Here is a 14801-nt window from a genome sequence, read left to right as displayed (position 1 = left end):
TTTGTGCCTACGGCAGGACTAAAAATCACAGTCTCCTGGTTAAGTGCCTTGTACACTATACCAAATTGGCTCTCAAGGCAAACTTATGCCATAATAAACCAAGTAGAGACTTAGCTGCCAAAAGATGCCTTATTGCTCCAAAAGAGTATCATACCTTCATTCTGGAAATGAACTGGTCCCTTTCTCTCTCTATGGAAAAGGCAGCTCTTCCAAATTTTCTGCCTGATTCAAAATACCATATGTTGGGATTAGTGCCTTCATAGCAGCACACATTCTGTTCAGATTAACAATCAGAACGGTCTAGATCAATTGCAGAAAAGAGGAGGATAAATAAAATATTTTTTAAAAAGCCAGGAACAAATAACTACAGTAAGTCGAAGGTTATACTTGTCCAAATATAGACGCTCAAAAGACAGCAATATGAAATGGGGAAAAAAAGGTACCAAACCCTCATCATGATTAGGAATAGATTGTCATTTCATCTCAAAATTAGGTTGAGCAAAGCTGCTCTATAATGCTTTCCATAACTGGTTTCAGAAAACATGTTAATATTAGAGATGGTTCATTATTCTGGTAGAACATAGATTGACCTAAAATAATGATTTAAAAGAAAATGTTTTCTTGGTACTTCAGTTTCATTTGTCATAATTCAAAGGTTACATGAGAGAAAGAAAGGGTTTTTAGAATACAAAAGGGTCATTAGTTCCTAGCTATCTTATTTTGTATTTCCTAAGACTGTTACCAAAAAAAAAAGCTACCAAAATCAAGAGCCCTCATTGCTTTTCACCATTAGATGCTCCTTGGTGTTCATATCAGGTCTCAAAATAATGATGTAGCATTTGGGGATAAAGATGCAGCCCAGTAAGCCCAGGCTGGAGGCCAGGATGGAGAAGATCTGCACAGCCACCATGTATTTCCCTTTGGTGCTCAGGTAGGTGGGGACAAAGGAGAGCCAAACACTGCAGAAAACCAACATGCTGAAGGTGATCCACTTGGCTTCGTTGAAGGTCCCTGGCAGCTTCCGGGCCGGGAAAGCCACCAAGAAGCAGATGGCAGCCAGAAAGCCCATGTAGCCAAGGGCACTGAAGAACATGGTGACTGAGCCTTCATTGCATTGCAGCAGGATCTGTCCTACCTGGGAATGCAGGTCACTATCTGGGAATGGAGGTGAGATTCCCAGCCATATCATGCAGATACCCACTTGAACCCCAGAGCAGGACAAGACAATGGAGCTGGCCAGACTCTTCCTCAGCCATTTCCTCATCTTGCTACTTGGCTTTGTGGCCAGAAAGGCTACCACCACCATGACAGTCTTGGCCAGCAAGGAAGACACAGCAACGGAGAAAACAACACTGAAGGTGGTTTGTCGAAGAAGGCAGGTCACTTTCTTGGGGCGACCAATGAATAGAAGGGCAATCAAGAAGGAAATCAAGAGGGAGGCCAGAAGAATGTAGATGAGGTCCCGGTTGTTGGCTTTGACTATGGGAGTCTCTCGGTATTTAATGAAGATTCCCAGAATGAAGGCAGTAGTTAAAGACAAAAAAGAAGCAATGAGAGCCAGGATGAGACCTAGCTTTTCATCATAGGACAGGAAACTTACAGTTTTGGGGACACATTGATCTTGCTTCTTATTGGAATGCTGGTCATCTTGACATTTTTTACATTCGGCTGCATCTGAAAACATAAGCAGTGGCTTTATACACAGTGCATTATGTGGCATTCCATACCTTGTGTCCTACTGTCCACAAGAGGCAGTGAGTTGTAGAGAGAGTATTAAGGATTTACTCTATGTTCTCTCTTTGTCACATTGCCTGATCTGGGCTTAAAAGATCGGTAGGTTTTGCCAATGCCTATAATCTGTTTCCTGTAAATAAATTTACTTTGTGATATGCTTATAAAACGTGCTTCACTAACCATTGCTAAGACCAGAGTCCTTTTCTGAGGAACACCCATACCCACCTCAGACACTATTATCTTTGGAAAAAGAAATAGATTGATAAGTTACCAGTAGTTTAGATCTCTTAGCAGATAGCAGCGTCTAACAGACTGGGTTGGGTGTAGGTAAGCTTGATCAGGCCTGGTTTATATCTGGATGGGACTCCTTCTTTGCTTTTGAGCCACCTACCTTCCTGTCTGGAGATTGTTCCTTCCATACACGGAGAACAGTCATAGCAGCAAACAGGTGCTCCCTCTCTCCTGAGCTTGGTGTATCCTGGGAGGCAACTTTCAGTACACCTCGAGAAAGGCACTTTCTAAACACAAAGAAAATTCAGGGAAACTTACATTAGAGGTAATGCTTATTTGAAGTAGTCCCATTTCAGCACAAATTCTTCCCAGAGATCCCTCAAAGTTCAGGAGAGACTGTTGGTATTTCTGGTTAGGCATATTTGGCCATCAGTTGCTCCTCTTTGGGGTAGAGGGAACATGTGGTTTGGATTCCCATCTGTTTCATCTCAAATGGCCAATGGAAAGAAACTGTGGGAAGGGTAGTTCAAAGCAAGGGAAGCACATGGTTGTTTGCTCCTATCTTAGCAATTGCTAAGACAGCTTCTTCATAACTTGACCCTCTGCTTTCTTCCAATATGTGTCTCTTGAATCTTAATTTCCTAGTAGCCCAATCTCAAAGCAGGTTCCAGCACTGAGGAAGCCCTGGGCAAGATGCCCTACAGAAGTGTTTCCTGCATCAAAGGATGTTGCTGGCCTACTTAGCTTCCTTTTAGGCTACAAGCAGTCTTGAGCTAACCAACAACATGATTTCCAACCTGCAAAACCCTCCAGGACCCTCCAAAAGAGTGGCAAGGCTGGTAAGCTCCAATTTCAGAGAGACGTAAGTGAGCAGATAATTAATACACCCCCAAACAAGCAGATTCAGCTACCTGGTTAAATGACATAGGCCATATGATGGCACTCTCATTGATGGAGAGCTTGACTTCCGAATCTGCTTCTCTTTCTATAGTCCCAATTTTCATTCGAGCAGCAGACTTGTTGGGAAATGCTGCCCAGTTCATAAGATCAAAGTCAGCAACAGGATTTCTCTCCTCATCCAAATAAATGCCGTCCATGGAAATATTGTAAAGCTGGAAGTTTCTTAGAAAAGGATGAAGCTGCAAAAAGACATGGAGAATCATTTCTGTACATTATACATTCACATTCCAGTCCTGATTCAAAATTGGGCAACTTCAACTCAGTGCATCTATCTGCAAATGTTGGAAGGAAGAATCTAATTAAAGGTTTACTCTTTCTCTCTTCCTCTCTTTTTAATTCATCACTGTGGCCTGCTCTGTTTTATGATATTGCCACTCTCAAGTCACAATTACATTTTGATTGCAGCAGCCAGATGCTAGTAAGCTGGCTATCTCACTATGGGTGCTTCCCACCACTGGTCAAAAGTGCCAACCAGCTATGGTGTTGGCATTGGCAACAACATCAATGTCCTAACTGTGTTTCTATGGAACATTAACTCATTCTGTCTCTGGACCATCTGCAGCAGCCTGGTGGTGAACTGTCCTACTTTCTTTGGTGCATGTCCTAATGTACTTCTCCTGCTTCCCCTGCCTTACTTCCTCTTCCCCTCCTCATCTTCTGCTGTGGGATTGTTGTCCTACCCTTTTGTCTCTATCATCTGCCGGAAGGAAAGATCGACAAATCTGAGTGCTGTTAGGAGGAAAAAAGGGGCTTCAGCATGTATCTGGTGAAAATTCTGATTTATTAAAGAACCATTTGACCTTTGCATAAATTTGTCTCTTCTTTAACGTTAAAAGGCAAAAGAAGTACTGAAGTTCATGCCATGATAGGTTGCTTGGTTTGTTTTTTAATTCTTTCCTGGTCCTACAAATATACACCCTCACCTTATGAAATCAGTACGGAGTGGTGGGAAATGGAAAGAGAACCAGTTTGGTGTAGTGGCTCAGGTACCAGGCTAGAAACTGGGAGAGTTCTGCCTGAGGCATGACGCCACTTGGTGACCTTGGGCCAGTCACTCTCTTTCAGTCCTAGGAAGGAGGCAATGGCAAATCACTTCTGAAATCTTGCCAAGAGAATTGCAGGGACTTGTCCAGGCAGTTGCCAGGAGTCAACACTGACTTGAAGGCACACACACAAAAAAGTGCCAGTCTTTGACCAAGAGGTTGGAAGCAGCAGCAGATCAATTGAGCTGATTATTTCCTGAAGATGCCAAGAGAAGGCAGAGATGTGACTCCTTCTTGTGGTGGCAGGACAAGAAGTGAAGAGGGATGCCCTGGTCTGCACAGTAGGTAAAGTTAATGTTAGATGATCAAGAGAGTTTGAAGGTTATGATGGATTTCTGATGTGATCTGGAAATGGGAAAAGAGGCTTTCTCTCTAATGAGGCATCATTCCCTTTTCTTTCAGCATCCCAAACCAGCAGAAGCATTCAGTTCATTAGCACCTGGGAAAGGGGGAAACACCCCACCCCATGTGCATCCCTGCCCTTCTCCAACATAACAATCAGGAACTGTAGGATGGGGTATCCTTGGATATCTTACCTGCCATGGCTGTACCACCTGTGGTACCAGATAATCCCCAAGCTGTATCCTTCTCTGACTCAGGTGGGAGGAATAGGCAGCATGGAGGACTCTGGCCACAGCCTGGATTGAAGTGGAAATACTGTAGGAATCCTCAGACAGGAACCTTGAAACCAGATCCTGGGCTGGGATTTCCCAGTTCACTTTTTCTCTGTATCTTCCCCAAACTTTCTTGGATAACACGGGCCTTGAAAAGGAACCCTCAAATGCTGTGTTCCCAAAGTCTTTGATAGTAGAGAAATATGAATTAAAAGCAGAATATTGTGTCCTTCCCTTTGCCTGAGTTAAGAAGGATAACAAAAGGTGTTTATGCTGGAAATCAAACATCTGGTAAAACACTCTTACACTTATGTCTGGCAAAGCTGTGGCAATCCATACTTTCTCCCCAAATCCAATTTTAGCCTTTTCAGTTGCTGCTATTATTCCTGATAGCACTAACGAAGCCTGAAAGTCCAGTTGACAAACAATAATTTTTACTTCCCTGTTTGTAAAATATAAAAAGAAGGGCTTTGCCATTGTTTGAGTTACCAGAGGGATGCTTTCTGAGAAGGCAACACAAACCCCTTTCTTGATGGCCTCAATGACAAAAGAACTCCTGAACCTTGCTCCACTTTCATTGTCCGGAGCAGCGAGGCCGATCCACGTCCATCGGAAATGCAGGAGCAGTTTGACAATCGCCAAGTGAGGAGGCTCTTGTTTTGGACTCAGCCGGTAGAAGAAAGGGAAATGCTGTTTCTGCTCAGGAATGTGGCTGATGACCCCATAGCTGATCTAACATGTAAAAGAAAAGATAGTGATGGTCTTGCTATTGGGGGAGAGAAAAATGAGTGCTTAAATCTAGGGCTCTTTCCCAATTTGCAGAGAAGTTCCTTCTACCTGTCCTTCAGTTTCAACCATGAAATGTGCTATTCCTTTCCTGTCTCATTTTCTCTGTCCTAGTCATACCCTGTTACTGATTTTCTTCCAAGACAGGAGGAAACGAATCACAGTGTTAGGCAACCTTGAGGCTACACTGGGCCAGGGTTTCAGCAAATAGCAAAATCCCACTGTAACACCAGTCCACTCGTAGTATTGTATTTGTGGATTGGGTAAGATGCAATCTGTTGGGAACAGAGCAGAAAAAGATGTCAGGTGGGCATGTTTGTACTGTTTTTAGGTACAACTGGGGAAAGCAATCTTGAAGTCCTTTTCCCACCACCCCTTTTTCCTTTGATTCAATTTCTTGAGGCTTCCTTTAGATATGGTTGGAAGAAGGGGTAAAATACTGTTTTGCCACCCATTCTCTTGGAGGGAACATCAGTGACTTGAAGACAGAGAAATGAGGCAGGAGAGGGTAGTATTTGACAGTATTCTATTTGAGGTGAACTTTATGCTCTATTGTCCATCTCAATTTCTTTCATTAGATCTAGTAGTGTCATCTTCTGGACTCTCTGGAGAATTTACAAAGAGATTTATGTCCAAATCACATTCAAACCTGTGGGATTTTGTAGATGCTCAGCATGGTTGAAATGTGATTGAAGAGCTCAGAATCAGTCCCTTCAAGCACCGCCAATGTATGTTCTCGTCTTCCACAACTGTAGTTTGGGACATTCTCCTGCCCCATGGATAGCAAATCCATCATGGCATCGGATGTTATTCTTGCATTGAAAAAGTTCTCATAGATGTTGTAGCCCAGGGTGATGTTCAGTAACATCTTTGGATTCTGTCTGATCGCATGAATGGCAAAGAGGAAAGGCAGGACGTGCCAGTAGCTCATATACAGACTGAAAGATAAAAAATGCCAATAGGTCTTCACCTTCAGGTTATTATTTGTTTGTTTTTTTTGCTTTTTTGGTGGGGCAGTTTCATTTCATAAAGTAGTGTGATATTTCTTGTCAATCTTCCTTTAAGGGCATGTATAACTATCAACTGGATTTCCATTTTATGACTATGAGAGATTAAGAAATCCCTTTCCAGAGACATTTAGGTTGAGTTGACACAATAGACTGATCTCAAACTTACCAAATGCAATCTCCCAAATTTGCTGCTGTTGTTGCTGTTGTATTTGTTTGTTATAGGTTTCCCAGTCAACACAGTCTTATCAGGCCTTAATTTATAATCATCTCCTTATCACTAACAGTCAATGGTATCTAGTAACTTCTGTGCCCCATTTTGAGCCGGAAATTCCCAAGGTCAGAGGGGGCTTCAGCTTGAGACACCGTAATGCTCTTCTTTGGATGCTTCTTGATGGAAATTATAGAAAAAAGAGAAACAAAGCTTTCTTCCAGAATAATCCTTGTACCTCTGGGAGACTGGAAGTCTCCAATTTGTCCTTTGACACTGAGACTCTATCCAAGGCTCTCCATGTTGTGATGATCACTTCTTTCTGAGTGTTCTCATATTGTAACATAGGACATCATTACATTTTGTGCATCAGATTGTTAAAATCATAAGGAACTGTCCAAGACTGTATTGGCCATGACTTTACTTACACACTTGCATTATTGTATTGTTGACTATCATGCTAATTTAGAGAGCCAGTCTGGTATACTGGTTAAGACAAACAGGCTAGAAACCAGAAGACTGTGAGTTCTAGTCCCACCTTAGCCACAAAGCCAGCTGGGTGCCCTTGGGCCAGCCCTTCTCCCTCAGCCCTAGGAAGAAGAAGGAAGGGCCAACCACTTCTGAAATCTTGCCAAGAAAACTGCAGGGATGTATCCAGGCAGTTGCCAGGAGTCAGGACAGATTCAATGGACAAGAAAATCTAAGTCATTTAGCACTGTACCTTTTACAACTCTATCTTAATATTTCTTTGGCATGGAACAATGTACTTTTCATTTTTATCTACATTTCAGATAGTATACTGTATAGAATAATACCCTGTAACAGTTCTTTACTTTTCAACACTCTTGGCTATTGTCATAGATCACTTTTATAATTATGTAATATATATATTCTTAAAATTAATATGAATTGTCCCCAATATTAATAATTTAATCAAACGATTCTGTAGTTCTGGATAATTAATATTAGTCTGTGGTTATTTTATTCATACACCGTAAGCATTGTTGTATTTAATATGGAAGGTTGTAGTTTTTAATTTTAATATTGGTTAATGCTGGTCAGTGACTTACTTAAAAAAAGATAAAATAAGATTATAAAGGTAGGGCAACACTGCCCTGAACTCACCAGCACAAATCCATAGCACATTTCTAGCCGCTTACAGGAAATGAACTTTTCTTTGGAACAGCTGAAATGGCTTCTGAATCAATTTATTCCCTCCCAAATCAGAGAGTGCTTTTGCAGCCTTAAAACATGATATGCCCCTAGCCCTCTCCCTTGGCCATGCTCCCTGACTTCTTTATTTTTCAAAAAAGTTCTGTATTCCTTTATTTTATACCAACATTAAACAGGAAGCTAGAATCCAACCACACAAAGCACAAGGCAGTACAATTTGGCTGTTAATTCATCTGGGCCCCAAACAGGCCAACAAAATAAAGGGACAAGCTAGCAGTTGAGGACTGGAGGCCAGGAGAGGCAAAACAAAGGAAAAGAAAGAAAGAAAGTAAGAAAGAAAGAAGGGAGGAAGGAGGAAGGAGGAAGGAAGGAAGGAAGGAAGGAAGGAAGGAAGGAAGGAAGGAAGGAAGGAAGGAAGGAAGGAAGGAAGGATTGTGTTGGAAAGAGCCAGGCCCCCACCTTCCCTGCAACCATTTTGCGAGATTCCTGACTGAGGCTCTCAAGCTCAGTGCCAACTTCCCTGGAACAATTTCAAGGGAGCCTCTGAAACTGCAGCTTTCCGAAGTGCATGACTTGCATTGAGTAGAAAAAAACTTTTTCTTCAAGAAATGAGGAGGAAAAAAAAGTGACAGTGGCCAGTTACCTGGAACTGGGAATCTTCCCTCACTAAAAAGAAGAGAGTGGAAAGGATAAAATCCATCTATAGAGTTAAGGATGTATTAGTGCTTACCTTAAAAAACTGTTGGTGGGGGGCTTGCAGAAAATGTACGGTTGAAGTTTAGTATAAGATGTAGATATGATTCCGCCAATCAGGATATCCCCTGACTTGTAGAAATTGAACATATACTTTTCTCCTTTTAACATGTTTAGTGAACATTTGGACATCAACGTGCCACAGGGAAAATGGGACAGAAGAAGCAGCAGCAGCAAGAGAATTTTACACATCATGGTGGAGATTTGCTACCGTTCTCTGCCCAGGGTCTCAGAGCTGTCTAAGGAGAAGCTCAAATCTCTCGCCAAAGAGCGCAGCCACACTGACTCTGGCAAGGGAGATGTAATGTGGCCAAGCACATTAAAAGGGCAGCCTTGAATTTCAGGCTGGCATAATGCCTGCCTACATGAGTCTCAGCATATGCTCTCCATGTTGCTGGAGGTGTTTTGAAAGAGCGATACATAGTCATACATGTTACTAAACATTTATGAAGGTCACTTGATTGGGAATTTCTACCTATTTGTTACTGAGGAGCAGAGGTGGGTGGGCACCCCTAGGCTTTGGGGAAAATAGAATAAATCCCCATGATTTTGATAATGATAAAGGAAGAAGGAATCACAATGGCCCCTTGATGTGACTTCGTTTGCAGTGATGCAGCTGGAGATATAAGTTGGAGAGGTCATGGGCATAATTCCAGCTGAAGTTTAATTGTTCCTCAAAGGACCAATTCAGGAAAGTTTGATTGCCTTTCACTCTCCAAACTTATTCTGGAGATGCTGGAGTTTGCAATACATTAAGACAACTGACATTTTTTACTAGCCAGTGAGAACATTAGAATCCCTTCCCTCCTTGACCTGGTAGAGTTGTGATGTCATGATCACTGGTGCGATGTAGGCGACATCACAACGGCTCGCATGACAAAGCAAGGAAGCTTGCTAATGACTGGAGAGGGATGGGTGATAAGACAGGACAAAGACAGTAATGGGTCTAGGAGATCTACAAGCTCTCATCGCCCGGTAATTGGCCATTAACACCTTTATCAAGGAGAGAATCAGGGCGAGGATCGGAAGGGCGCGTCCGGATGCTTTCGAAGAATTCTGAAGCCTAATCGCCTGGTAACGAACCATTACGCAGCGGAACGGAAGACGGAGCAATGCCCAAGGCGATTGGGGCTGGACGACCCCTCACCTAGCAAGCATGGATGACGGGTCACCCCGTGGAACTCGTGGGGCACACCCGGGGAGTGTGGGGGTGGAGCGCTGTTTGGCACGAGGCTATTTAACTCAACTATTGGCACGCTTCCCTCACTCTCAGCTTTCTACTGGTGTGCATTCTACTCTGAATAAAAGTCAGAACCTAACTTTGCTTTAGAGTCTGAGTCTTTTATTTAGTTTAAGGCGCGCCTCACATGTGACCCCTTCCTACATTCAGGTCAGATGCTCCACCAGGAGGTGAGATTACATTCTGACCAAACATTAGAGGCCCCTGTTACAAAGTCTTCTCACTTCTGCAAAAGAGAAGACCAGCAAGGTTCAGGCCTATGGTCACCACAAAAATTAGGTCATTTCTCTCAGATGTTCATATATGACAGGGTAGATTCTGCATTGTTTTGGCTCAGTGGTAAATTGGGAAGTTTGTAAGCTTCTCGTGGCCCTCACAAAATGGCTGCCATGGAGGACATGGTAAGGCACAAACCCGTTTCCCAGAAGACTAAAAGCTTTCCCTATCTTTGTCTTACTGCAGCAGAAACATCCACTGGCAATACTCATTTTTTTCTCTTGTCCCTGGTAATAATAACCTGAGTTGACAGGTTTGAGAAGCTTCTGTGTAAAATCAAGGATTCTAGAAAGGTGGGGGCCTTCCCTTCATTGGATGTGTTTACACACAGGTTGGGCAACCATCCATCTGGGATGTGTTTTACTTTGGATGTCTGCCCTGAAAGGCTTTATCTGGCCACAGCAAAAATCCCATTCATACCTCAAATCATCTTCAGCTCTTCCTCAGGGTATGATGATTTTGACCCATCCTGAGGACCCACCTCTAATTTACATTCAGTGATGAGACCTGGCAGGCAAAGGAACTCAGATAAATTCTACCAAAGTCATTGTCACTTGGGTGCAGAGGTTTTTTTGAACTTTATGCTGCATACCTGACAAAATGTCCTTTTGCCATTTTTGGCATTTATGTACATTCAATTCAGCCATGCCATCTTTTAAGTCAGTCATTTCCTCTATCACAATCTGAAAACTCTATATGCAGACAGACACTTCCTTTGGTGCCTGCAGAGCTGCATGCCCTCCTTGACTTTGTATTTTTTAAAAGAGTATTCCTTTAATGTAAACAAAAAGAAAACTGGAAGCAGGCAGAAGGGAGGGAGGGAGGGAGGGAGGGAGGTGGTGGAGAACAACCTCAAAAGTGTGCCTTCCAACAGAAAAGGATATTTGCTGACACTCCAGGGTGCCATGGTCGTCATGTTGTAGTCATGCCGTGAACAGGCAAAATCCAACCCTCTGAACAGCCAATTTGTGAGATGGCTGCTGAAGCTTCCTGGTGCTGATGTTGGCCATTGCTGAAAAAATGTTGAGGAATCTCTAAAACTTCATCATTGAAAACTGCAAGAGATGTCAGAAAGGCTGTTCTTGTTTGCTAACGGCCAGGAATTAGGACAGAAAAATCATTGCCTACTAAAAAGAAGGCATTGGAGAGCTTAACATCATGTATACATCAATATTTACCTAAATAGTTTGTGGGTTGGAGGCATGAAGAAGACATATGGTTGAAATAGATGATTGGATGTAGATATGATTCCACTGATAGGACGTCTCCCTCTTTGTAGAAATTGAAATGCTCCTTTTCCTCTCTCATCAGATTCAATGGACATTTTCTCATCAGAGACCCACAGGGAAAATGGGACAACAATAGAAGCAGAAACAGCGTTTCACCAATCATGATGGAGATCCTTGCTAGGGTTGCCTCTCAGACAGATGCCTCGTCCTTAATCTCTGGGTGGATAATTAGGAGGAAAAATCTCTTACAAAAGGGCACAACTATAGTGAAGATGGTCCAGCCTGGTAGCAGACCTGAAAGGGCAAGTTTTAATTTCAGTCTGGTATAGTCTGTGCGTAATCCAGTCCCAGCCTCTGCTCTTAGCAGAGCAGGAAGTAGATACGGGCCAGCTTTTCTGGTTTTGCCTAAGAGAAGTCACCAAATCTTTGCCATGGTGATTTCCAAATGACCTACAAGAATAGTGGTGAAATCCCATGGGCTTGGTTGACAAAAGAATAAATCAGAATGCTTTTGATAATAATAAGGGGAATTGGGAGTCACTGTTGCAACAAAGGTGTGCAGCTGCAGAAAATAGTACGTTTGACTCATGGACATGGTTCCAGCATGGCAGTCAATGAGAGAACAAGTCAGGAAAGTTTGATTGCCTTTTACTCAGAAAAGATTTTAAAATATTAAATGTTGTAATAATCTTAATATCTGCTGTGAGTCTTATTATGAATTATTCTGGACAGTGCTTAACGAGCCAATGGGCATATTGCAATTCCTCCTTGCCCTGCCGTGCTGTGGGTAAGGCCATCTTCCTAAATTCCGGTCAGACACCCCAGAATAGCCACATCCAGGAACTGAGATGTCATCCAGATAAATCATGGGGAACATCTCTTAGAAAGTCACCAGGTGAGTTCTGAAAAGGAGATGACCAGAAATCTTCATGTTGATCTATAAAGCCCTTCATAGCAGATGGTCTTGACACCTAGGGAACACCTCTTCCTCATTATATCTGCCCACCCTGTAAGATCTGGCAGAAAAGCCTAACTCTGGTTCCTATTAACTCCTATGAGTTGACAGGTGTGAGAAGCTTCTGTGTATAATCAAGGATTATAGAAAGGTGGGGGCCTTCCCTTCGTTGGATGCATTTACACACAGTGTGGGAAACCATCTGTCTGGGACGTGCTTTACTTTGGACATCTGCCCTGAAAGGCTTTTCTCCCCACTGCATAAATCCCATTCGTACCTCAAATGGTCTTCAGCTCTTCCTCAGGACACGTTGATTTTGACCTATCCTGAGGACCCATCATCTGGCACTCTATTGTTTATAAGGATCCACATGGTTTCTTGGTAAACAGCATAGTGTGTTCCTAACTTGTGAAAACAGTAAGATTCCTTCCCATTCTTGGGCCCTCAAGAATAATGTCAGCCTTTCGACGTCGGCCACATTGGGGAACAGAGACTAGAAGATATGCCAGCCATTCAGTCTTTCTACTTTGCTTCTCTAATACTAAGGAGAGTGTAAGGCAGGGCAGCCTTGAGTTTCATTCTCAGGCCGTCATGGCAAATTCCTGTTTTCTGAGCCGTTGCTATGTGAAAGGTCCTTTTTTGGATGTTGGGACACAGCACAGCTTAGCTGAACACTTGTCACAACCCTGTATTTGAGCACAGACATTGCCTAATCATAGGCACTTGACCTGTTATGAGTAGGCTTAGCCACCTGAAGAAGACTTTGGGGCTCAGTCTGTACAGATGCCAAAGTCTTAAAGAGTGTATATTGGCATATAAGCCAGGCCTCTCTCTGAAGGTTTTTCCCTTGTTGAGGATTCTGTGCGGCCTCAACACGGGGGCAAAACAAAATGGCTGCCAAGCTCTGAGCTGAGCTCCAAGCTCTGCTCTTAAGCAAATTTGCTACTAAGCAGGCAAGATGAGCTCCGAAGCCAAGATCCTGAGAGGGATCAAGCTGAGATGGGTGGTGTATTATGGCTTGTGCCCTTGGCAGGTCCTGAGCAGCCCTCTTGCTTGCCTTTAGCCACTGCACTTGCTCAGTCATCACTCAGGGCTTCCAAGTCGGCTGGCCATCTCTTCCTCCTATCTCTTTCTCCCGCTCACCACACACCCACTGGCCTGGCTCTCCCTTTTCTAGGTTGAGGGGGATGTCCGTGTGTCTTTCTGCATGTAGGTGTGTCGGTGTTCTAACCCTGTGGTTGTCAGCACATCCTTGAGGAAGCCAGGATGCAGCTATACTAGCGACTAGGGAAGGTCACTGTCTTGGGGCATCCAATGAATGGAAAGGAGGTCAAGAAGGAAAGGAGAAGGGAAACCAGGAGAATGTAGGTGAGATTTAACACAACACTTCCACCTCTTTCTTTTGCATCTCGCAAAATCCTAAATTTATTCTTTAGACTTTGGTCTGACCAAACGGGGACAGTGATTTGTGCTGGCTGTTTTATCTCCAATCCTGACTGGAATCGTTGGAAATAGAAAGTTGATACCAGGTAAAATATTCATATTCCTCTTCTTCTTCTTCTCCAGGACAGATTTAACTTCTTCCATCTTAAGATTTTTGCCATTGTATTTTCCCAAAACTATGAATGTTTATTCCTGAGTAAATCTTTACTATTGTTGTTAAACTGACATCCCCAGGTACTGAATCAGTTTTACGGTAATACTAAAGCCTATTCTTTACTGCAAATGTTGCTCTATGTATTCTGTTATTGATCAAAAGGAACACTTTGGATGAGGAACTGTGAATACAACATCATTTGCATCTAATTTTAGGTTTTTTTCTCGATTTGGCAGTTGGATTCCCAAACTTTGCTGCCCTTGCTGTCCCTCCCTCACCAATGGCTCAAAGGCCAAAGGGAGTAAGGAAGGAGAGATGGGACAATTTTGTCTGTGGATTTCATTATACTACTTTTTTGTTCTTTGAATGTACTTCTTATTATATATGTAAAACTCTTCTTAATAAAAACTACAAAAAATACCTTCTTTAGTGATAAATTCCATTTACAATGTTCTTGACCTCTTGTGCAGTCTACCCACGTCAGATAATTCAAGCTGCAGTTGAAAGCCATGAGTAGAAAAGGGCTAGGATTCTCTTCTCTTCTAAATAAATCTCTCTTTTTTGAAAAAGTGAGAGATGAAGCTGCTTCCGCTGAGTCTGGCTGGTCTTCCCTCATTCTTCTCAAGTGGTTATCCTTATACTGCCTCTTCAAACTTATTGTTATGAACTGAGAGGCAATTTTATGCTTAAAAATGCTTGTTCATTTCATTTCATTTATTTATTCATTCATGATCAAATTTGTCACCGCCCATCTCCTCCCAGCAGAGAGAGTCTGGGTGGTTTTATTAATTATTAATTTATTAGTATTATTATTTATGATAAATAATAACACAATGATGGAATTTAACTTATCTATTTCATTTCTCTATCATTAAAGTTCACAGTCACATTCAAGGAAGGAAGACTTAAGAACACATATAAAGCACTTTAATTCTAAGTGATATTATTTTAAATTACCAGTAAATTATAAATTAAAAAGATAGATTCCAAAA

At 42.4% G+C, this 14801-nt stretch overlaps 1 protein-coding gene across 1 annotated transcript; it reads right to left on the bottom strand.

Moving 5' to 3' along the window:
* Positions 1-763: 763 nt before the first annotated feature.
* On the bottom strand, positions 764-8623 carry LOC134489898 (vomeronasal type-2 receptor 26-like). The gene is made up of 7 exons (XM_063292769.1): positions 8490-8623; positions 6018-6306; positions 5072-5314; positions 4505-4606; positions 2877-3104; positions 2126-2252; positions 764-1674 (listed from the first exon to the last, which is right to left on the bottom strand). Exons 1-7 carry the CDS (start codon positions 8621-8623, stop codon positions 764-766), a joined length of 2034 nt encoding a protein of 677 aa, XP_063148839.1.
* Positions 8624-14801: the final 6178 nt, after the last annotated feature.

This window comes from Candoia aspera, chromosome 2, assembly GCF_035149785.1.
Source record: "Candoia aspera isolate rCanAsp1 chromosome 2, rCanAsp1.hap2, whole genome shotgun sequence".
Classification (NCBI taxonomy): domain Eukaryota; kingdom Metazoa; phylum Chordata; class Lepidosauria; order Squamata; family Boidae; genus Candoia; species Candoia aspera.
This window is presented reverse-complemented; position numbering and strand designations above follow the sequence as displayed.